Raw genomic sequence first — 26,066 nt, forward strand, 5'->3', positions numbered from 1 at the left:
TACCTTCTGTTCTAGGATGTTGTGTTTGAGGGACCCTCTTTACTTTATTGGATATGGATAGCTTGCCATCTGCAACTGAATGATGTTATTGTGATTTGGCTGGTGATGTAACACATTAATTCATCTGTAAACTTAAGCTGGTTGTACAAAAATATTTCATAATTATATTTTGATGTAAGTAATGCTGCTACTTACAGTGAAATATTTGTCTACAATAAAATTGCACTTATTGATAAAGTGATCTGTTACATGAGCAACCAAACTCACAGTAAAATCATTTAGCTGCAGATGGCAAGTTACTGGCAAATAGTAAAGATGTTCCCAAATAAACCAGCATTCAAGAAAATAAGGTAATAACCTCTTCAGACACTGTTTTCAGGCCTTATTTCATTAGAATAATTATTACCTAAAACAGAACTGTCTAAAGATACCCATTGATGATGGAACAAGGATATGAAACATGTTTGGGCATTTAATAAGAACAATTGGATGCATTATAGAAATACCTGAATTTCCATTAATGCTAAAGCTTCAAACCCAAACAATTATTACTGTGGTGGTACTTAGAGCAGAACATTTTCCAACAACTTCGTGAGTGGGGTATGTGAGGACACTTTCTCCCTTCTAATATGATACTACATATTTTCATTATAAAAACAGTGGATGTCTGCCAGGCCACTTATTACAAGCAAATAGTGCACCTTGAATTTGTCATTCAAAGTCTCCACTGAGACTATGATTTCCTGAAATTAGGTGCACCAGAGCTACTATTTCTCCAAGCCACTCAGATCAGCTTTTTGTTATCTTTTGAAACTTTGCAACATTGTTGGCAAATCTTATCCCCTCCTCAACCCATTTTCATGCCTTATGCATCATATCCTGTGACTACTTGTGTAGTAAAACACATCCTATACACACTCCAAGCACAGCTTTCTCCTGTTATTGGTAAAACCACTTTTGGGGTAACCAATGTTATACCCTGCTGGCTTCCAGCAGCTGTTTAGTTTTCAGTGTTGAAATGATAGGAAGTTTGAATGATAAAAGAGGAAATCCGTATTGATCAGACACAGTGCCTTGTCGTGTGCTATGACATTATAATATTGATGGTATTCCGTCATGAATCTTTCACTTCATGATGAACTGTGTGCTGTGGCTATGCCTTTTCTCTGCAGTATATTTTCTTTCAGTTGTGCTATAGTTGGATTCATGAATGATTATGCTTTGATCAGATAAAGGCACAGGCGAGTATTACGGTGTTGCTGGTTCCAAGCACGAGTTGTGGTACACACATACACGTGTTTTGCACTTTTGAAGAAAGTGTGTATACTGCAAATTATGTCTATCACTTGCTTATGTAGATTGTGTCACTTACCACTGCCATCAGCGATGACAACTTGCAACAAATGGAGTAGAAATTCACATTCAACCCTCTACGATCACGTTTAATGCTCACATTAGCTACGACATTTACAGTAGAGGTCTCAGAACACTACTGAACACTCATTGGCTATTAGAGAATGTGTGATGTAGGTAAATAGAACAAGCTTAAACTCGACTATCATTTTTTCTGACTACAACTATAGTCCAGCAAGGTATGCAGGAGAGCTTCTGTGAAGTTTTAGAAAATGTGATGGAGGTTCTGGCAGATACGAAATTTTGAGTGAAGTTTGTGTGTTGTACCTGGATATTTCAGTCAGTAAGGCCAGTTCCCACAAGAGAGAGAGAGAGAGAGAGAGAGAGAGAGAGAGAGAGAGAGAGAGAGAGAGAGAGAGAGAGAGCTCCAGGTTTGAGTCCCAGTTCAGTACAGAGTTTCTATGTGACAAATTGTTTCATTCATCACATACGTGTATGCTTCGTTGCATAATTGAATTACTATAAAACAACAGTAGCTTTAATTACAGCAAGAAACATTGGGACCAGGCGTCTACATCACAGTTATTGTGAAATTGAGTGCTAGTCTTGACCAAGTAATAAATTACTTTCAGCCACTGAGTTGGATAGTTGGATTTAGAATGAAGAGGATCAAGTACTTCTAGTTGGAGCAACAGGCAACAGTTGGTTCCTAACCCGGATGATATAGTTGTTGAAATGTTCAAAGAAAACTTGAGTATCATCTCAGAAATGTACCCCACTCATAGAATTATAGTTAATGGTGATATCTGTTGTGTTCTGCGTAGTCAGCGCGTACAAAACTTTCCCACTAGAGCGCGCCCCGCTAAGCTCAAGAGTGCAGGCGCAGCGCTCGTCTGTCTCTGCACTACGAGATGGTGCTGCCTTAGAGATGGACCAAATTCTGCTTCCGCCGATCCACATATTAATATGTAACGCAGCCAATGAGATTGCTGCTAACATAGAACTTTTTCTCCTCGTGGATCACACTCGCGCAGTGATACCTGAATGCGCGAGGTATTATAACTAGTGTACAGACCTCCGATTAGTGAGTGTGCATTTGTCTGCACCAGTCTGTACCAGTCTGCATTAGTTTGTACCAGTCTATAGTCAAGTTTCAGTCTGCACCTAAGAAGATTATCATATTCCTGTACATAGCAATGAAGATAAATGTATAGACACTTTGTCATATATCAGAGCTATGTGAGAATAAGATTAACGTACGAAGACCAAAGGAACTTCAGATTATCAATTGTAAATAGCATCCTGAATCAAGTTACGTAATGTTTATGCTTGTTATTATTTTAATAAATGGGTATGAAAATTAACCAAGTTCTGTTTAAAGTTCGTCACCATCAATCTGCTACTGTCAGCATGCAAGTGGCATTTCTATCGTCTGACCTAACAGCAGAAGATAAAGATGCCACGATAAGACCACGAGACATATTGCTGACACTCACCTACTTCATTAGAGCGACGAGTCAAATAATCTGATGGTGTGTGTGCCGAAGGTCTTACAATACGCACACCACAATATCAATCTACCCTCAAAATGCTGGGGAAGCTACATATTCAGAGCTGATAGTAGGCATAAAACAACATTCGACATTGTATTAAATGCTTCCTCCAAAAATTATTTAATTAGTTTAGGAACCCACTCAAATTGTAAATGGTTGCAAAACTTACTTGACCTCTTAGCAAGCAGCAAATAATCCGGAGCAATTGAGGAGTACCATGACAGATAATTTATACTATATATAAATTACTAAGAGACAGGACTAATCCCCCCATATTACACAAAATAGGTCAGGACACTGTTGCAGATGCAACAAAAAAAGCATGCCAAATTTAATATAACGCAAAACTCCCAAGATTGATGAATTGTTACGGAAGCTCAAAATTTAGTATAGATTTCAATGCAAGATGCTTTTAATAGTTGTCTCAAAACAATTCTGTCCCAAAACCCGAAAGAAAATCCATAGCAATTCTGGTCATATGTAAAGTACACAAACTGCAAGGCACAATCAATACCTTCACTGCACAGCAGTGATGTTAATGTCTCCAGTGACAATGCCACTAAGGTAGAGTTACTAAATAAGGTTTTTCGAAATTCCTTGCCCAAAGAAGGTGAAGTAAGTATTCCAAAATTCAAAACAAGAACTGCTGTTAACATGAGTGACTTAGAAGTAGGTATCCTTGGTGTAGCGAAGCAACTCAGATCACTTCCACTCCACACTGTATACCAGTTACATTCCTCTCAGAGGATGCTGATACAATATCTCCCTACTAGCAACCATATATAGCTGCTCATTTGAGAAAACAAAAAAGATCAATGTCTAAAGACTGGAAAGTTGCACAGGTCACGACAACACCCAAGAAAGGGAAGAGGCGTAATCTGATGAACTGCAGACTAAAATCACTTATGTCAGTTTGCAGTAGAATTTTGGAACAGATGCTATGTTCAAACATTATGAATTGCCTCAGAGAGAACGATGAGCATGGATCCAGGAAACATCTTGCTTGTGCAACACAACTAGCTCTTTATTTTCATGAAGTAATGACTGCTATCAACAGCGTATCTGAAATTGATTCCAAATTTCTAGATTTCCTTAAGGCTTTTGATACCATTCCCCACAAGCAACTTCTAATTAAACTGCATGCCTGTGGAGTATCAACTCAGCTGTGTACATGGATTTATGATTTCCTCTCTGAAAGGTCACATTTCAAATCAACTGACATAGAGTCAGTGGGTGGGGTGAAATATTGTTCAGATGATCAATATACATGCCAGTATCCTTGGTTATGTTCTAAATATATGTGCTGTGTCTTACCATGTTTGTCTAAAGGTATAGTTAATGGCAATATGTTCATCAAATCAGCATTAATTTGAGCATTCTAGTGCTATTTGAGAGTGCTGGTACCTGGTTTCTTGTGTCTGCTTCTCTTGCTATCATAAACAAAACAAACACCACATGTTGATAGAGTAATCATATTGCTCCATACTCAACATATATTTCCAGCTCACAAAGGAAAGATAAACGGGACCAACTAAATAGGCTAATACTTTTTGACGCAACTAAACCGTGTCTCATACCTCGCAACATACAATGCCACTTTGTATTATTTTGTGTTAGATAATTAGTATTTTCTTAGTCAGTGGATATGTAAATGAGAATTCAGAGACATTAATTACTTAAAAGGTTTCTACAACTCGTACGTCTGCGAAGTCCTTCTATGTATAACACTGGACATTTTGCAAAGCTATACTTGTTTTAATTTATCCTGTGATTATGATACATTGAATTTAATTCTAACAGTCTAAAATCCAGGATGGAATAATAACAGTATTATGAAAAAAAAAAAGATTACTATTCACCATACACCAGAGATGCTAAGTCCCATATAGTCACAGCAGAAAGACTGTCAAACAAGTAAGCTTTTCACCAAAAAGGTCTAAACGGTAGTAGGACCTAAGAATCGGAAATAATTTTCAGGCAGAGACACTGCTTTCCATGAACTGAAACAAAAAAATGTAAAAATTACAGTTAGTTGAGGAAGCAAAGACATTGATGTGAAAGTTACATATGTTTTTGCAACAGTAATGATGCACTAAATTAACACAGCAGTATGCTTGTATCTTCTGTATACCGCAGACAGTTGCATTTATGTGAGTAATACAGCAGTTAATATTGTAAGAGCAAGAGAAGACAGCCAAAATAGTGAACTTTGCTGTGTAGAATTTATGTTACATACTATGATGGATCTTTCTCTAATGAGCTTCTCACTGGTGAGTTGTTAAACTCAAGACTTATGTGATGAAGAATGATGAAGTGACCAGCTCTGTCTTCTTATCTGAATCCAATAGGATATGGTAAAGAATCTGTTTGCAGCGTGATCAACTTTCTAAGAAGAATGACACTCATTTCTCATGGAGCTCATAGAGACCATTAAAAGCAAGAAACATTCCTGCATGTTCTGTTTTGTGATCACAGTCTATTTTGAAGTTACTTGTGCTGTAGCAAACTAATACACCTTTTTGTTTGTTGTTTGTCTTCATTTTGCTTAAGTTTCATCACCATGACATCCAATATTTTGGGTTTGTATTGTTGTGTAATTGCTACATACTCCACTTCTTTCTGTACCATGCTTAGGCTAATGAATGGATGATGAGTATCATTTTTTTTATTTTGTTTGTGAATATCACTGTTGTTTTTTAAACTGTAGTTGAATGTCGGCATTGAATTTAATAAAGAAACAAGCTTTGTGAAATTGTTGTCAATCTGCCGTGTTGCCGAGAGATCTGTCTTCAAAAGCTCTGAAAGTGCACTCCAGAGACTTTAATTACCCAACAACTGATTGCGAGAGTTACAATTTTGTAAGTAGTAGGTGCGACAAGATATCATGTGAAAAAATAATTAATACTTTGTCTGGAAACTACAGAGAACACATAGTTCAAAAATCCACTCATGGTGGAGACGTGTTAGATGTAAAGGCAACAAATGGGCTTAATCCATTTGAGGATATACATGTTGAAACTTGTGTCAGTTACCATGAAGAAGCTGCAGCAATAATGATTAGTAAAATACTAATAGCAGGTATAACAGGTTGAAAGATTTAAATGTTTAGTAGAGTAGGTAAAGAGATAAACTATTTCGAACAGCCTAAAACACACCACCACCATTTGTTTTTAATTTATCATTATTAAACACCATTAGGGCCTTTTTTAAAATTTTGTCTGAACTTATCTCTGGCTTTCACCAGCTTTCAGTATCTATAAAGATTTGAGCTTCAGTGATTTCTATTAGGGCTTGGAGCTCTGATTCTTTCCCAACACAACTACAACAGTCTACTACCATAATACCTATGGTTATTAGGTCTGCTCTCGTCCTGTGAGTGGCCTAGATTGAAGCCCTTTTTGTTCTTCCTGACATGCTCACATGTAAAAATTCACCCAGTACACTCCAAAACCTATCCCTGCTACCCATGTAGCTGCCCTCTGTGTGTAATGGACTCTTGACCTATTCAGCAAAACCCAATGCCCCAACAACCAGAGGCGCAAGTCAAGGAATCTGCAGCCTTCGTGGCCACAGGACTGTGTGAGCCTCTGATTCAGCTCCTCCACATGGCTCTATATCAAAAGTCTGCTATTGGTCCTGTCAACGATGCTACAGGTGGGGAGCTCTGCCTTTTGCAAGTGAGACGTAGTCTTTATATCTTCAGTTACACACACAGGACCAGAGAGAATCTCTTCTGATCCAAATCAATATACACCATTAGTACCAAAGTGAGCCACTACCTGCAGTTGGCTGCACCTTGTGCTCTTCATGACACATGGAAGGACCCATTCCACATCTAGGATAACTTTCCCCGGTATGCACACAGAGTGCACAGCAGGTTTCTTTCCCTCCTTGGCAGCCATATCCCTAAGACATCCCATTATGTGCCTAACATTGGAGCTCCCAGTTACCAGTAATCCCACCCTCTGTGAATGCACAGATCTTGCAGGTCAAGAGACTTCTTATGAAACAGGACATAAGACTGCATCTGGCTCAGGATCTTTATCAGCCACAGCTAGCCCCTGAAATCTGTCTATCAGACACACTGTGGAGGCCATTCAACCGGCCTGCCAGAAAGTCTTTCGAAGCGTGTCACACCTCGGAACGGGTTCGCACTCGACCATGGGTGAGGAAACTTCAGTCGCAGGCAGTAACTGGGGTTACGACAGTAGTAGTTAATTGGGGGGATACATGGAACATGCTGGACATTCCCTGGATCTCCACCTCCAGCTCCCCACAGTGGTGCCTGTTGGCAACAGACTCAAGTTGTGTGACTGAATCTGGCACCACCTGGAGCTGTGAGTGAAGGCTCACTAACTCAGCCTGCATCTGAACACGAAAATCCCAGTCCCTACCCATACTGAAGATGGCAGGACTGTACACTCATAGTAATTAAAATGCTGGACTGCACCTGCTAAGCACACAAACATGCAAGAAATTTACAAATTAAACTACTAAACACACAGGAAATGAAAATAAGTTGCCTCTCTTGAAGCTCATGCAAATAATTCACAAATGAATGATGTTCTCTCATGTGGTGCTGCTGAGACAAGAGCTGCCGCCTTTTTGTATACAGTATAGATAGAGAGATGTTGAATTAAACACATTTTATTGTCAGAGGAGCAGAGTATGAACTATTAAATGACTGCTATAGTAGAATGTTGTTGAAAAATATGTCACAAAACCTAAAGAAATTCCATTTATGTGTAGTGGCTACAGGCACTAAACTTAGTGTTCAGATACTTACACATGAACTGAAGTTAATGGTAGCAAAGCAAAACCCTATATACTGAGCTCCATTTTCAAATGTTTCTTTACAAATGAAGTTACAGGAGTGCAGCTCCTGGTTAATTGTTGCACTGATGCAAAGATGAGGGACACAGATATTAGCACCAGTGGGATTGAGAAACAGCTGAAATAGTTAAAATTAGACAAACCCCAAGGGCCTGATGGAACCCATATCACTTTCTGTAAGTGAGTTAGCCCCTCTTGTAATTGTAATAGACCACAGACTGTGCTCAGTAGTTGGAAGGAAACACAGGACACACTCATCTACAAGTTAGTTACATGGTCCATGGATCATTTTGCACACCAGATCGTCATGATGTGGAACAAGACATTTTACATTCACAGTGCAAATTAATTTGTACATGTGGTTACATTCTGAATATTTCTAAGCTTTTTAAATATAAAAGTATATAAAGAAGGAGATATACAGATGTGAATTAGTAATTCCTACCCACCACCTTTTACACTTTACAGTAACAAAAATTCTTACTTATTTCACGATACATTTTTAAGGGTATTTGAAAATTGTTTTCCCAAGAAAACAGTGAAACATAATTCCAAGAAAACATATAAAAAACCTTGGCTAACTAAAGGAATAAGAATATCTTGCAACTGTAAAAGGGAACTGTATCTAACCGCAAGAGGGAGTACTGACCCCGAAATTGTTCAATATTATAAAAACTATTGTGCGGTACTAAGAAAAGTTATTAAAAAGTCCAGAAGCATGTGTATCATGTCTGAGATCAGTAACTCTGATAATAAAATTAAAGCAATGTGGAATATTATTGAAAGGGAAACAGGGCAACCAAGAGCACATGAAGACTTTAGTGCTATAAAACTGAATGACAAGTGTACTAACAAACAATCTGAAATTGGAAATATTTTCAATAATCATTTTTTAAATGTTGTGTAGAAAGTAGGATCTAGATCTTCACTAGAAGAGGCAAGGCTTCTAATAGAAGAGGCCATACCTGTGCAGTTTGAAACAACTGTATTTCCACGAACCTCTCCCTCTGAAATCAGTAAAATAATAAACTCACTGAAAAGTAAAAGCTCTTACGGAATTGATGGCATTTCCAGCAAGATACTTAAAACTTGTTCCTCACAGATAAGTAGGATTCTCAGCCACGTATGTAATACCTCTTTGAAGCAGGGTGTTTTCCCCGATAGACTGAAATATGCCATTGTAAAACCATTGCATAAAAAGGAGGATACGTCGGATGTCAACAACTATCGCCCAATCTCTCTTCTGACAGCTCTATCAAAAGTTTTTGAGAAAGTAATGTATTCAAGAGTAGCCTCCCATATATGTAAAAATAAAGTACTAACAAAATGTCAGTTTGGTTTTCAGAAAGGCTTTTCAACAGAAAATGCTATATACGCTTTCACTGATCAAATATTAAGTGCTCTGAATAACCGGACATCACCCATTGGTATTTTTTGTGATCTCTCAAAGGCCTTTGACTGTGTAAATCATGGAATTCTTTTAGATAAGCTAAATCATTATGGTTTGAGGGGAGCAGTGCACAAATTGTTTAATTCATACTTAACTGGAAGAATGCAGAAAGTTGAAATAAGTGGTTCATGTAATGTTAATACAACAGCTGATTCCTCAAACTGGGGGGCTATCAAGCACAGGGTCCCACAGGGTTCGGTCTTAGGTCCTTTACTGTTCTTGATATACATTAATGACTTACCATTCCATATTGATGAAGATGCAAAGTTAGTTCTTTTTGTTGATGATACAAGTATAGTAATAACATCCAAAAACCAAGAACTAAGTGATGTAATTGTAAATGATGTTTTTCACAAAATTATTAAGTGGTTCTCAGCAAATGGACTCTCTTTAAATTTTGATAAAACACAGTATATACAGTTCTGTTGGAACATATGTTGTATTTATAGGAAATTTAACCTTACAGTTATAGGTACACTCCTGGAAATGGAAAAAAGAACACATTGACACCGGTGTGTCAGACACACCATACTTGCTACGCACACTGCGAGAGGGCTGTACAAGCAATGATCACACGCACGACACAGCGGACACACCAGGAACCGCGGTGTTGGCCGTCGAATGGCGCAAGCTACGCAGCATTTGTGCACCGCCGCCGTCAGTGTCAGCCGGTTTGCCGTGGCATACGGAGCTCCATCGCAGTCTTTAACACTGGTAGCATGCTGCGACAGTGTGGACGTGAACTGTATGTGCAGTTGACGGACTTTGAGCGAGGGCGTATAGTGGGCATGCGGGAGGCCGGGTGGACGTACCGCCGAATTGCTCAACACGTGGGGCGTGAGTACATCGATGTTGTCGCCAGTGGTCGGCGGAAGGTGCACGTGCCCGTCGACCTGGGACCGGACCGCAGCGACGCACGGATGCACGCCAAGACCGTAGGAACCTACGCAGTGCCGTAGGGGACCGCACCGACACTTCCCAGCAAATTAGGGACACTGTTGCTCCTGGGGTATCGGCGAGGACCATTCGCAACCGTCTCCATGAAGCTGGGCTACGGTCCCGCACACCGTTAGGCTGTCTTCCGCTCACACTCCAACATCGTGCAGCCCGCCTCCAGTGGTGTCGCGACAGGCGTGAATGGAGGGACGAATGGAGATGTGTCGTCTTCAGCGATGAGAGTCGCTTCTGCCTTGGTGCCAATGATGGTTGTATGCGTGTTTGGCGCTGTGCAGGTGAGCGCCACAATCAGGACTGCATACGACCGAGGCACACTGGGCCAACACCCGGCATCATGGTGTGGGGAGCGATCTCCTACACTGGCCGTACACCTCTGGTGATCGTCGAGGGGACACTGAATAGTGCACGGTACATCCAAACCGTCATCGAACCCATCGTTCTACCATTCCTAGACCGGCAAGGGAACCTGCTGTTCCAACAGGACAATGCACGTCCTCATGTATCCCGTGCCACCCAACGTGCTCTAGATGGTGTAAGTCAACTACCCTGGCCAGCAAGATCTCCGGATCTGTCCCCCATTGAGCATGTTTGGGACTGGATGAAGCGTCGTCTCACGCGGTCTGCACATCCAGCACGAACGTTGGTCCAACTGAGGCGCCAGGTGGAAATGGCATGGCAAGCCGTTCCACAGGACTACATCCAGCATCTCTACGATTGTCTCCATGGGAGAATAGCAGCCTGCATTGCTGCGAAAGGTGGATATACACTGTACTAGTGCCGACATTGTGCATGCTCTGTTGCCTGTGTCTATGTGCCTGTGGTTCTGTCAGTGTGATCATGTGATGTATCTGACCCCAGGAATGTGTCAATAAATTTTCCCCTTCCTGGGACAATGAATTCACGGTGTTCTTATTTCAATTTCCAGGAGTGTATTTAAGGATATAGGGATCCTCACAGTAACCTCACAGTATATATATATTCACTTATGAAATTTGTTGTTAATAATCCAGCCCAGTTCAAAAGTAATAGCAGTGTGCATAGCTATAACACCAGGAGAAAGAATGATCTTCACTATGCAGGGTTAAATCTGACTTGGGCACAGAAGGGGGTAAATTATGCTGCCACAAAAGTCTTTGGTCACCTACCAAACAGCATCAAAAGCCTGACAGATAGTCAACCAACATTTAAAAATAAATTAAAAGAATTTCTAGACGACAACTCCTCCTACTCATTGGCTGAATTTTTAGATATAAATTAAGGGAGGGAAAAAACTAACTTAAGCATTAGTGTCATGCAATATTTTGTGTAATGTAATATCTTGTACAGACATCTTTCATTAACCTGACACGTTCCACATCATTACGAAGTGTCATATTCATGATCTATGGAACAAGTATTAATCTAATCTAATCTTTTGTAGAATAGAAGAAGTTCTCAATGAGGAACTTTCTCTGTTTGTTTTGAAATTGTACTTTGCTGTCTGTCAGACATTTTATATCACTGGGTAAGTGATTAAAAATTTTTGTTGCAGCATTGTGCATCAATTTTGTGCTAAATACAACATTATGTGGAGTAATGAATGTCATTTTTCCTTCTAGTATTGTAAGTATGTACATCTTTGTTCCTTTTGAACTGTAGTGGATTATTTACAACAAACTTCATGAGGGAATAGATATACTGTGAAGCAGTAGTCAGAATGCCCAACTCTTCAAACAGATGTCTACCATAGGATTGTGGGTGATCACCACATATTATTCTTACAGCATTTTTTTGCACAATGAAGACTTTCTTTCTTAAAGATCAGTTAAACGAGAACATTACTCCATATGACATTAATGAATGAAAATATGCAAAATATGTCACCTTACCGATTTGTCTCTCCCCAAGATTGCAATGATTCTAAGTGCAAACAAGGCTGAACTAAATTATTTTAGGAGTTACAAAATTTGCTTTTTCCGATTTCAGATCTCATCAATATGGATACCTAAGAATTCTGAAGCTTCCACCCTATTTATTATTTCCTCACTGTGTATTACACTTACCATTGGTATAGTACCCATAGATGTGCAGAACTGGATATGTTGTGTCTTTTTAGAATTGAGGGTGAGACTATTCACAGAAAACCAGTCAACGATACTTTTAAGAACTTTGTTTGCCATTTCTTCTATTTTTGCATGTATGCTTGGAGTGATTACAATACTAGTCTCATCTTCAAAAAGAACTAATTCTGCTTGTTGTATATTAGACAGAGGATCATTTTCATATATCAGGAACAATAGTGGACCTGAGATTGAGCGTTGAGGAATCCCATATGTGACTTCATCCCAGTCAGAATTATGCCCCTGAGTTGTATTGATTGAATTTCTAAGTACACCTTTCTGCATTCTTTTGGTTCGATATGACATTATCCATTGGTTGACCATTCCATCAGTCCCATAAAACTTCAATTTACTTAGGAGAATACTGTTATTGACAGAGTCAAATGTCTTAGGTAGGTTGCAGAAAACACCAACTGGTGCTATTTTATTACTAGATGTCTGTAAAATCTGGTGAGTGAACATGTAAAAGACATTCTCAGTAGAGCAACACTTCTGAAACCCAGACTGTGATTTGCTATGGATCTTATTGTTACTAAGGTGAGATATTCTGAAATATTCCACCACCTCAAAAATTTTAGAAAATAATGTCAGCAGTGAAACAGCTTGGTAGTTATTGATATGTCACTTATCAACTTTCTTTAAGAGGGGTTTAATAATGGCATATTTCTGTCTCTCTAGAAAAATGCCTTGAGTTAGTGAGGCATTACATATTTCAGATGAGACTAAGCTTATTTTGCAGGAACAAATCTTTAGTACTGTGTTGGAAACACTATCAAAACCAAATGAGATTTTTGTGGGAGAATGTATAATTTTCTTAATTTCAGACGATGTTCGTGATACATTCACGTGACTGAATTTTATGGTAGTCACTTTTTCAACATGCTGCTGTGATTTTTCTCTTGAAATGTTTGTCCCTATGCTTTCTACAGTATTTAAGAAGTGGTTATTAAATATATTTGCTACCTATGACTCATCATTTACAGCGCTTCCATTCAGTTGAATAGTGATGTTATCTTCTTCTGTGGCTGGTTGTCCTGTCTCTCGTTTCACTACATTCCGTATAATCTTAAGTCTGTTGTTGAAATTACTGATTTCTGACATTATGTGCATACTTGTTGATTTCTAATTACTTTTCTTACTAATTTTGAGCAATTTTTGTAGTGTGTAACTACTGCAGGATCCCTATTTGTTCCCGCCGAAAGATACATTTCCCTTTTCCTTTCACAGGATACTTTAATCCTTCTAATAGTCCATGGTTTTTACATGGCTGTTTAGTGACCTTCCTGATATGATTATGAAGGAAAGTTATTTTCAAATAATAATATGAACTTATTATTTAATAGATTACATTTATGTTAACATTTAATTCATTATAAATTTCATCTCAAGTCATCTCCTGTAAATTATTCTTAAAATCAATTGTCCTGGAGCCATTAATTATTCTTACTGATTTCCACTGAGGAGTATCCAAACTGTAGGGCACGATTTTATTTATCCTAACTGTGCATCATGAACAGAGAGAGCATTTGTTATTGGATAAACAGTTATTTTCTTGCCTCGAGCTTCACCAAAGAACACATTATCAATTAGAATCCTACTGTCTTTATCCACCTGCGTTGGAAAATAATTATTGTGATCAAATTGTAGAATTCAAATAAGGTTTCCAGATCATTTCTCCTATCAGAATCCCATAGAAGGTGTACATCAAAGTCATCATAGAATATTAACTACTTGCTACTGTCTGACAGATAGCACAGTAAGGAATCCAGGTTCCTCATAAACAAGCGTTCAGTTCATTGTGCTATGGAGTGCGGGGAAAAAACCGCAAATTGGCAATGAGGAGAACAACAACACCAAAAATGCAACAGGAGTGTAATATGTAAGAAATTGTCCACGCAACCTGCCACTGATGATGCTTTGCAGAAAATAAAGGCGAAACGCTTATGGCACTAAAATTGTGTTTTATTCAGTTGCTGTCAGGCGGTCTGTAAGTAAAAATTATCAATATACCGTAATATTACACGCAACTGAGGAAGACAGGACTACAAAAGTTGAAGATGTCCTCATAAACAGTTCAAAATTTCCCTGCTGTGGTCTATATACAGTTAAAATTAAAAGTGAACTATTTTTCAATATTAATTTACAAGCATACTTCTTTGTGCTGATCACTACAAAATCTACTTGTCTTCTGTCTTAATGTACTTCACAACTCCTTCTTTTCCCATATTAGTTCCACATGAGTAAGCTGCTATAGTGTATTCTTTTATATGTAACTTATCTAACTCTGTGGTTATGTGGTGCTCAGACAGGCACAGGAGCTCTCTAAGTTTTCCAAATAGGCAAGAAGCTCTCCTCCCTTATTACTCAGACCTGTAATATTTTGATGAAATAAGCTAACCTTACTTTGCTGTGCATTCGTAAGCATTTTGTGAGACTCTTCTATTACTTTCTTTTCTTTTAAAGCAGGGTGCGTGTATCCCGATTCTAACTTTATAAAGGTGCATGTCTAACACGAGTAACTACAGGGATCTTGCTGTGTGTGATGGTGCCCCCCCACCCTCCTCTGGACATAGTCTGCAAGAAGCTCAGCCAACTGTTGTTGTCCTTTCCTATTCCAGTATAGGTCATGTCTAGTATATCCCCATCTCCCAATTTTAGCAACGTGCATGACACTGGTATGAGAAGGGTAGTGTAAGTGATCCACAAACTACCATTCAGTATCCATGCCATCTCTCTGTTGTAGGATTTTAGAACAGGTTTTGAGCTCAAACATAATGATGCACCTTGAACAGAATATCTCCATGCCAACTGCCAAGTACTCTGATAACACCGGTCTTGAGAAACAAACTTGTGCTTTTCAACCTCCTAGAAGCCACGGATCAAGGCAACCAGGTTGCTAGATGCAGTATTTCATGCCTTTCAAAAAGCATTCGACTCTGCACCACACCTACTCTTATTATCAAAAGAATGTTTGTATGAAGTGTCAAATGACTGGATTGAAGATTTCTTGGTAGGTAGGATGCAACATGTTATGGATGGAGAGTCATTGACAGACATGGAAGCAACTTCAGGCATGCGCTAAGGAAGCATTTTGCGACCCTTACTGTTCCCACTGTATATTAACGACCTGACAGACTTTTTGCAGATAGTGCATTTATATATAATGAAGTGTTATCTGGAAAAAGCTGCACTAATATTCAGACAGAATGTCAACTTATTTTAGATGTTCAGAAACGTGAAATTATGAACTTCACAAAACATGAAAGAATAGTGTTCATGACTGCAGTATCAATAAGTCTCAGTTGGAATGTCAACTTATGCAAATACCTGGGTATTACAATTTGTGCTGATATGAAGTGGAATGATTATATAGGCTAAATCATAGACAAAGTAGGTGGTAGTCTTCTGTTGATTGGTAGGATATGGGGGAACTGCAATGAGTTTGCTCACAAAACACTGTGCAACACATCCTAAAATAATGCTCAGTTGTATGGGATCTAAACCAGAGAGATCTAACAGGGGATACTGAATGTGTTCAAAGAAGGGCAGTACAAATGGTGACATGTTTGGTTGATCCACATGAGTGTGTCAAGAACATGCTGAAAAATCTAAACTGTCAGACACTTGAAGAAAGGAACCAATTATCCCGCCAAAGCTTACTCACAAAATTTCCGGATCAGTCTTAAGTGAAGAATCTAGAGATATTTTTTGCCCCACTAGATATCATCCCTGTGTGACCCATGGGGATAAAATTAGACTAATTACATCAGGTACAGAAGCATTTAAGCAGTCATTCCTCACATGTATAATACACAGCTTTGGCTGGCTGCTCATGGAGTAAACACATGTTGTTGTTGTTGTTGTTGTTGTTGTTGTTGTTGTCTTCAGTCCTCAGACTGGTTTGATGCAGCTCTCCATGCTACTCTATCCTGTGCAAGCTGCTTCATCTCCCAGTACCTACTGCAACCTACATTCTTCTGAATCTGCTTAGTGTACTCATCTCTCGGTCTCCCTCTACGATTTTTACCCTCCACGCTACCCTCCAATGCTAAATTTGTGATCCCTTGATGCCTCAAAACATGTCCTACCAACCGATCCCTTCTTCTAGTCAAGTTGTGCCACAAACTTCTCTTCTCCCCAATCCTATTCAATACCTCCTCATTAGTTACGTGATCTATCCACCTTATCTTCAGTATTCTTCTGTAGCACCACATTTCGAAAGCTTCTATTCTCTTCTTGTCCAAACTAGTAATCGTCCATGTTTCACTTCCATACATGGGTACACTCCAAACAAATACTTTCATAAACGACTTCCTGATACATAAATCTATATTCGATGTTAACAAATTTCTCTTCTTCAGAAACGCTTTCCTTGCCATTGCCAGTCTACATTTTATATCCTCTCTACTTCGACCATCATCAGTTATTTTACTTCCTAAATAGCAAAACTCCTTTACTACTTTAAGTGTCTCATTTCCTAATCTAATTCCCTCAGCATCACCCGATTTAATTTGACTACATTCCATTATCCTCGTTTTGCTTTTGTTGATGCTCATCTTATATCCTCCTTTCAAGACACTGTCCATTCCGTTCAACTGCTCTTCCAAGTCCTTTGGCGTCTCTGACGGAATTACAATGTCATCGGCGAACCTCAAAGTTTTTACTTCTTCTCCATGAATTTTAATACCTACTCCAAATTTTTCTTTTGTTTCCTTTACTGTTTGCTCAATATACAGATTGAATAACATCGGGGAGAGAATACAACCCTGTCTCACTCCTTTCCCAACCACTGCTTCCCTTTCATGCTCGTCGACTCTTATGACTGCCATCTGGTTTCTGTACAAATTGTGAATAGCCTTTCGCTCCCTGTATTTTACCCCTGCCACCTTTAGAATTTGAAAGAGAGTATTCCAGTCAACATTGTCAAAAGCTTTCTCTAAGTCTACAAATGCTAGAAACGTAGGTTTGCCTTTTCTTAATCTTTCTTCTAAGATAAGTCGTAAGGTCAGTATTGCCTCACGTGTTCCAACATTTCTACGGAATCCAAACTGATCCTCCCTGAGGTCCGCATCTACCAGTTTTTCCATTCGTCTGTAAAGAATTCGTGTTAGTATTTTGCAGCTGTGACTTATTAAACTGATAGTTCGGTAATTTTCACATCTGTCAGCACCTGCTTTCTTTGGGATTGGAATTATTATATTCTTCTTGAAGTCTGAGGGTATTTTGCCTGACTCATACATCTTGCTCACCAGCTGGTAGAGTTTTGTCATGACTGGCTCTCCCAAGGCTGTCAGTAGTTCTAATGGAATTTTGTCTACTCCGGGGGCCTTGTTTCGACTCAGGTCTTTCAGTGCTCTGTCAAACTCTTAACGCAGTATCGTATCTCCCATTTCGTCTTCATCTACATCCTCTTCCATTTCCATAATATTGTCCTCAAGTACATCGCTCTTGTATAAACCTTCTACATACTCCTTCCACCTTTCTGCTTTCCCTTCTTTGCTTAGAACTGGGTTGCCGTCTGAGTTCTTGATATTCATACACATGGTTCTCTTCTCTCCAAAGGTATCTTTAATTTTCCTGTAGGCAGTATCTATCTTACCCCTAATGAGATAAGCTTCTACATCCTTACATTTGTCCTCTAGTCATCCCTGCTTAGCCATTTTGCACTTCCTGTCAATCTCATTTTTGAGACGTCTGTATTCCTTTTTGCCTGCTTCATTTACTGCATTTTTATATTTTCTCCTTTCATCAATTAAATTCAATATTTCTTCTGTTACCCAAGGATTTCTAGCAGCCCTCGTCTTTTTACCTGCTTTATCCTCTGCTGCCTTCACTACTTCATCCCTCAAAGCTACCCATTCTTCTTCTACTGTATTTCTTTCCCCTATTCCTGTCAATTGTTCCCTTATGCTCTCCATGAAAGTCTGTACAACCTCTGGTACTTTCAGTTTATCCAGGTTCCATCTCCTTAATTTCCCACATTTTTGCAGTTTCTTCAGTTTTAATCTACAGGTCATAACCAATAGATTGTGGTCAGAGTCCACATCTGCCCCTGGAAATGTCTTACAATTTAAAACCTGGTTCCTAAATCTCTGTCTTACCATTATATAATCTATCTGATACCTTTTAGTATTTCCAGGGTTCTTCCATGTATACAACCTTCTTTCATGATTCTTAAACCAAGTGTTAGCTATGATTAGGTTGTGCTCTGTGCAAAATTCTACTAGGCGGCTTCCTCTTTCATTTCTTAGCCCCAACCCATATTCACCTACTATGTTTCCTTCTCTCTCTTTTCCTACAGTCGAATTCCAGTCACCCATTACTATTAAGTTTTCGTCTCCCTTCACTATCTGAATAATTTCTTTTATTTCATCGTACATTTCTTCAATTACTTCGTCATCTGCAGAGCTAGTTGGCATATAAACTTGTACCACTGTAGTAGGTGTGGGCTTCGTATCTACCTTGGCCACAATAATGCGTTCACTATGCTGTTTGTAGTAGTTTACCCGCATTCCTATTTTCCTATTCATTATTAAACCTACTCCTGCATTACCCCTATTTGATTTTGTGTTTATAACCCTGTAGTCACCTGACCAGAAGTCTTGTTCCTCCTGCCACCGAACTTCACTAATTCCCACTATATCTAACTTTAACCTATCCATTTCCCTTTTTAAATTTTCTAACCTACCTGCCCGATTAAGGGATCTGACATTCCACGCTCCGATCCGTAGAACACCAGTTTTCTTTCTCCTGATAACGACATCCTCTTGAGTAGTCCCCGCCCGGAGATTCGAATGGGGGACTATTTTACCTCCGGAATATTTTACCCAAGAGGACGCTATCATCATTTAATCATACAGTAAAGCTGCATGTCCTCGGGAAAAATTACGGCTGTAGTTTCCCCTTGCTTTCAGCCATTCGCAGTACCAGCACAGCAAGGCCATTTTGGTTAATGTTGCAAGGCCAGATCAGTCAATCATCCAGACTGTTGCCCCTGCAACTACTGAAAAGGCTGCTGCCCCTCTTCAGGAACCACATGTTTGTCTGGCCTCTCAACAGATACCCCTCCGTTGTGGTTGCACCTACGGTACGGCCATCTGTATCACTGAGGCACGCAAGCCTCCCCACCAACGGCGAGGTCCATGGTTCATGGGGGGGAGTAAACACATAATGTGCCACAATCTGATCATAGACCGAGTGAGGTGGCGCAGTGGTTAGCACACTGGACTCACATTCAGGAGGACGACGGCTCAATCCCGCGTCCGGCCATCCTGATTTAGGTTTTCCGTGATTTCTCTAAATCGCTCCAGGCAAATGCCGGGATGGTTCCTCGGGAAGGGCACGGCCGACTTCCTTCCCCGTTCTTCCCTAATCCGATGAGACTGATGACCACGCTGTTTGGCCTTCCCCCAAACGAACCAATCTGATCATAATTTTCAAGTTGGTATTTTCTTGGACACAAGTGTTCACAAGAATGATTCACTTGGATTTTGCTCATTTAATATTCTGACACAAGAAGAAGGAAGGGCAATTGGTGTTTTACATCCTGCCCACAGCTAAGATTATGAGAGATTAGCGTTGCTTAAATTTCTTACTACCGGATGGCAGGGAAGCGATCATGGCCCTTTTGAGCAACCATCCTGGCATTTGCACAGAGTGACACGGGTGACTGCAGAAAACCGATATGTGAATAGCTGACCTGGGAACTGAATGTGTATCTCTTGCATATGAGTTGAGAGTGTTAGTTATTATGCCATTTCGATAAGTTTCTCTGAAGATATTGTTAAATTACTATTTACTGAGACACTTGGTGGGCTTTTTGAGAAGCTATCTATGTGAATGAGCCTTTTCAGTTTTCATTTTTTTTTTTAATAAGTACAGAAATAGGTTGACTGTAGATATGATTTGAGGCTAAAGTTAACCAGTTTTAATACAGATATTGATTCTCTTGTGGGTACAGTAGTTACTTATTTACAGGAATTACTTATTTACATAAACCATGGAAAACCTATAACCAGCTGGCTGGACTAATTTGAACTGTTGCCACAAGTGTACGGTCCACACATTTAAAAGTTTGGGAACTGCTGACATGTCGGAGTTTTACATTTAGATTGTAGTTGTCAAAATAAGTTCACTTTTTGACATTTTATCTCCAAAGTTCACTTTTATGCTGAGCTTACATTTTTAAGATGCTTCAAGTATTTTTGGGATTTGTTTACATTTTAAATTAAAGCTGATTCCTGGAAGGCTTTTCCCTTTCCACCATGTATCTGTCATAAGTTTGCATGATGGTGTCATGCTTTAAGCAGCTTCCTTTTAATTTTTGTGTTTACCATCATCTGTATCTTACCAAGCAAGTGGCACATTGGTAAGACAGGGGATTCATATTTGGAGTGGCAACAGTTCAAATACTAGTCCATCCAGCCAGATATAGGTCTTCCTTGTTTTCTTTTAGCTTGAAAAGGACTCAGCCAACTTCATTCCCCAACCTTACCACATTTATGAATGTACACCATCTCTAATGACATCATCAAGACTTTAAACCTTAATATTGTTCTCCTGCTTGTTTTGAGCAGACAAACAACTGAATACATACCTCTCATACCTATTTTGTTTGAAATAACTCTTTCATTTCTTTGAGTTGTTTGTTGTTTTGTTCTCTCTCATTGTACAGTACTTAAATTTTGTACGAACTGCAAACTCAGATTCAAATCATCAGGTGTTGCTCCCCTGCATGAAGTTCCTGCATGTTTTCTTCACTATATGGAGTTTCCACTCTTGAACCATTCTTTCATTGCCTTCACTGCTTCTTCTGTGTATATATTGATCAGTAGGGATGAAAGCTTGCATCCCTGTCTTACACCCTTTTTAATCCGAACGTTTTGTCCTTGGTCTTTCCAGCCTTATTCCCTACAGCTTACGCCTATTTTTCCCAGAATTTCAAACATTGTACACCATTTTACATTGTTGAATGCTTTTTCTAGTTTTGCTTCCATTATCAACTACAACATCAGCCTGCCTCTCTGGTGCCTTTACCTCTCCTGAAGCCACACTCATTGTCGTACAGCATGTCCTCAATTTAATTTTCCATTCTTCTGTATGTTATTCTTATCAGCAGCTTGGATGCATGAGCTGTTAAACTGATTGTGTGAAATTACAGTCTGTCTTAACTTTCTTTACTATAATGGCATGAATTTCATGTGAAAGTTTTCAAATCTTATAATGAAACACTAAATTAATATTTCATTTCTCCATTTTCATTTTGCACTTTGTCACTAAAACATGCCCTTGATTTTAGCACATTTTATTATATAAAATAAGTTAATTGGTGCACTAAATACCTATTTAAAACTTATTTTCAGGTCAATGTTTTAATTATTTTATGCTCGTTTTACTGTTGTGTGTATTGCTTGACATCACTATACATATTTTTACCTGTTCCAAACACTTCTTTCATTACTTTTCAACAGTAGAAAATGATATAAATTCTATAACCAATATTGAAAATTCTTGTAGTATCACTGTCTCATTTGCAGGAGGAGTGACTGGTGTTTTTGAAGTAGAGGAACTTGTGAGTATCCTCAGGAGAGAGAATATGTTAGATATTTTTGTTGTGTCAGTACCCCCTGAAATTAAGTATGTGAATTACATGGTAATAGTCACTGGAAAATCACCAAGGCATATGTATGCAACGGCAGAATTTATAAGAAGAGTTTTCAAAAAGAAACGACACCCACATGATAGAATACCAGAGATAGAAGGTAAAGACTCAAAGGACTGGATTGCCATGGATCTAGGTACAGTACAGTTTTGTATCTTAGTTGTGTATCTTAATTTTTAGCAGTTTTGATAGATAATTTTGGAAACATTAAGACAACATTGATACAGCTTGAGGAATGAGAAATTCACATAATTATCTTTACATAAGTTGTTTGTATCTTTAGTTAAATTCTGAATCCTACAGTATCTTGGAAGTTAGTATTTGCCAAAAACTGAATCAAATTTTTAACAGTGTTTTTATAAAATGCACAAATCAGTGTTAAGTAGCAATTTTGTAAGCTAATTTAGTTGATTAATAGGGCAGTTAAAGATATAGTAAAAGAAAAAGACGAAAGGTTGATCTTTGCAGATGATATGGTAATATGAGGTGATAAAGAGGTAGAGATGTACAGTTACAGTTTGCTGTGTGGAAGGAAATAATGAAAAGGTATGGATTAAAAATAATAAAGATAAGAGTGAAGTAATGGTATTTGGAAGAGAGAAAGGGATCAACAGAAATATTACCTTGAATGAAGAACCCCTCAAAGTGGTAGAAAGTTTCACTTATTTAGGGAGTGAAATATCTAGGGATGGAAGAATAACTAACAAAATTAATAGGAGGTTACAGAAGGGAGGCAATTTCTACCAAACAATAAAACACCTGATTTGGAATAATGAAGTTTCAGAAAGAGCAAAACTCCTTATTTATAAGAATTATTACATCCCTATTGTCACCTATGATGGAGAAACATGGACAATGACAGAAAGGGACTGGAGCAGACTGCAAGCAGGGCAAATGAAATTTCTCAGAGCAGTTAAGGGAAAAACAAGAATGGACAGAGTAAGGAATGTAGAGATTAGAAAGGACTTTAAACAAGAAAGTATGAGAGAAGAAATTGAAAGAAAGAGATTAAGATGGTATGGGCGTGTTAAGAGGATGCATGGGCAGAGACTCCCCAAAATTATGGAAGAACTAAAGATGGATGGGAAAAGACCTAGAGGGCACCCAAGAACACGGTGGAAAATGGGAGTGAGAATATCTGTAGAAAGGAGAGGTGTGACCTGGCAGCCAGTGGAGTAAGAAAAGTGGTGGGAGGACCAAGCCAAATGGAGAGGACTCGTCAGCACCCAGACCCAGCAGTAGCTGGAGTGGGATTCGGATATAGATAGAATTTAGTTGAGTACACTGGCTGGAATGGCACTGAAAGAGTGCTGTAGTGCACTTCAAATAAATGTCAGTTTCTCCAACATATCTACAGAACTACAAATGACAGTATTAATAAATCACTACATTTATTCAAGATGCAGTATATGTAGTCTGAGTCATATGAAGAGACTCTGGATAAATTACACAAGTCCTTTAAAGCTCTCTTAGAAGTAAAATCCAAACTGGATGAGCTATAAAAAACATCCCCAGGCTGTGGCTAAGCCATATCTCCGCAATATCCTTTCTTTCAGGAGTGCTAGTTCTGCAAGGTTCACAGGAGAGCTTCTGTAAAGTTTGGAAGGTAGGAGATGAGGTACTGGCAGAAGTGAAGCTGTGAGGACGGGGCGTGAGTCGTGCTTGGGTATCTCAGTCGGTAGAGCACTTGCCCGCGAAAGGCAAAGGTCCCGAGTTCGAGTCTCGGTCCGGCACACAGTTTTAATGTGCCAGGTAGTTTCATATCAGCGCACACTCCGCTCGTGAGTGAAAATTTCATTCTGGATGAGCTATACATTCCTGATTCAGAGTCCAGTTGAGGCTAGCTTTTTGGACATAGTGTAGTCTGTAAATATTTGTAAATTGGAGTAGAAATCTGGAAAATCACTCAAAGGTTACTCGATGACCATGGCTAAGCAACTCATGGATAAACACTTGTAGAATGCAGACGTAGCTGCTAATCATTTCACTTCACTGGAGTTGTGGCTGGTTTGGAGCTGTGGCCTCCTAAATACTGGCCAAGTGGATGATTCCTTGCACACACTCTTTTTGCGTGCGTGACTGGCATAAGGAAATAGTTTGCTGACTTTGACACCGCCTATGGCGCAATCTGGCTGAGTGGAAACTTCCACAAGACTGACCGTAAACATGTTATTATGCTATTGACATCAGCCGAGTAGGCAGCCTGGTAGGCTAGGCTATAGTGCATGGGGTATCAGCCCCAGGGTACAACAACACCACAGATAAAAGTAATGATACTGACAGGAAACATGGCTGTGTAAGAAGATAATGGTAATAAAGGGCAATAATGACAATATTTTTGGTGGAGTAGCATCTCAAAAACAAAAATTACTAGAGTAGGGCAGACATTCGAAAAAATAAAAAATGTGGTAAGATTCCCCAGCTTTTTGAAATTTTCCTGCTTTGTGTAATGATTGTTCTGGGCTATGTTTTCATTTGACAATTTCCTTCCTGTTGAGACTGTTTGACAAAAAGATATGGGAAGCATACAGTTAATAATATAAATTTATGTACTTTATTGATTGATTGTGGTTGTGGATACAGTAAATGGGCCAGGATTCCTGTGTTCCAGTAATATTTATATGTATAATCATCATTTATTTGAAGCAGTTCCTTTATTTCAGGTAATATTGCATTGCACATTTTTTCCAAAACTGCAAGACTGACTTATGACCTGGAATCATTATGGTCTGTTGGAGCTGAATATGACAGACTTAGTAACAAGAAAGATGATCCAGTGGTGGAATTACTCTTGCAGCATTCTGTATTTTTAGGTGACATAAAGCCTTCAGAAACCAAAGGTTAACCTAAAGCAGAAAGCTGTTTTGTGCCTTTAATTGTAGTTCACTGAGTAAAGACTGTGATTGTCTTTTTTCTGTACATTGCTGTAGTGAACAATAAAAAGATAAATTTCCTAGGTTCCAGCAGCATTGTCAAATAGATTGTTACATAATATTTTGAGTGCGTGAATTGTCTTTAGGTGCTGTGAGCAGCGATCTCTGATATAATCACTGCCAGAAACAGTAACCAATTGAAGTCAAGACACAATCACTTTAGTTCCAGAAGAAGCTGAGCAACCATCAAATTGTTTATGAAAAATGAAACCAAAGGACTTAACTGAATCAGGAAATCATATTTTATCAAGAATTGTACATTCAATGTAAAATATTTGTGTTTAATTTATTGTGTGTTAATGGATTAGGATTGTTTGCTTCTATGTATATATTATATAAATATATTTTTATAACAATCAGAGTGTGTCATAGTTAATTTCAGCATTCACTAAAACTTCTACTTTATTCTTTAATGCAAGTAAATAATCTTCATTGTGTGGACTGATTATTGAAAAATTTGACACCTGTCTATGATCCAAACAGACTTTCACATACTGAACAATTATAAGCATGTAACAGAAAAACACATTATTATATTTGTGTCAGGAAAATACTTTATCGTGTAATGTGTTAAAAATATTATCTGAGTACAAAGTATAAAATTCTCCATTTCTACTTTCCCATGTCAGCTCTACTGTCAACTAATTAGATTCACAGGAGGTCTGGACATTCACTTATTTGCATGTTACTTACAGTTCTACAGTGGCTTGTAAAAATCACAAGTATATCTGTGCATGAAAAAGTTGTCTTGGGATGCATCATTGTTAATAATCCAAAAGGTTGAGATCGGGGGAACAGACAGGACCATGCAACTGCTCTCCCCTACTTTGTATCTGACATGGTAGATGTCATTCAGTGCATCTCAAACAGTGCTAATGAAATGTATTCAGAGGTCTTCATGTATAAACCACATCTTCCTCTTATTACAGTGACATGTCCTGAAGCGAATTGTAAAAAGCACCAGTAAGCTCAGCTGGGAAAATGTATGGACCTACCAGATAGTTCAGTCACCTACAGTTCCTACTCATACATTAGGTTGCTGCATAAGTTTCTAATGTTTTTCTGTAATTTTAATAAACATAACAGATACATAGAATAGAGACTTCAGTCATCAATAATATATTCTTCTTCACTGTTTACAACTGTCTGCCAATGCTGGAGTAACTTTTCATTTCCGTGACTGTAGAAATCATGTGGTTTTGAGACAAAGCAATTGTTTAACCGTGT

The 26,066-nt window shown here is 38.7% G+C and overlaps 1 protein-coding gene across 1 annotated transcript in view; it reads left to right on the top strand.

Moving 5' to 3' along the window:
* Positions 1-25,200, top strand: part of LOC126272313 (uncharacterized) — a 36,002-nt gene extending 10,802 nt beyond the window's left edge. Inside the window, exons 2-3 of the mRNA XM_049975094.1 lie at positions 21,782-22,042; positions 24,570-25,200. Coding sequence (XP_049831051.1) covers positions 21,782-22,042; positions 24,570-24,751 — 443 coding nt within the window. The 3' untranslated portion in view covers positions 24,752-25,200. The remainder of the gene's footprint in view (positions 1-21,781; positions 22,043-24,569) is intronic.
* The last annotated feature ends 866 nt before the right edge of the window (positions 25,201-26,066 follow it).

The sequence above is a fragment of the Schistocerca gregaria genome, chromosome 5 (genome assembly GCF_023897955.1).
Source record: "Schistocerca gregaria isolate iqSchGreg1 chromosome 5, iqSchGreg1.2, whole genome shotgun sequence".
Lineage (NCBI taxonomy): Eukaryota > Metazoa > Arthropoda > Insecta > Orthoptera > Acrididae > Schistocerca > Schistocerca gregaria.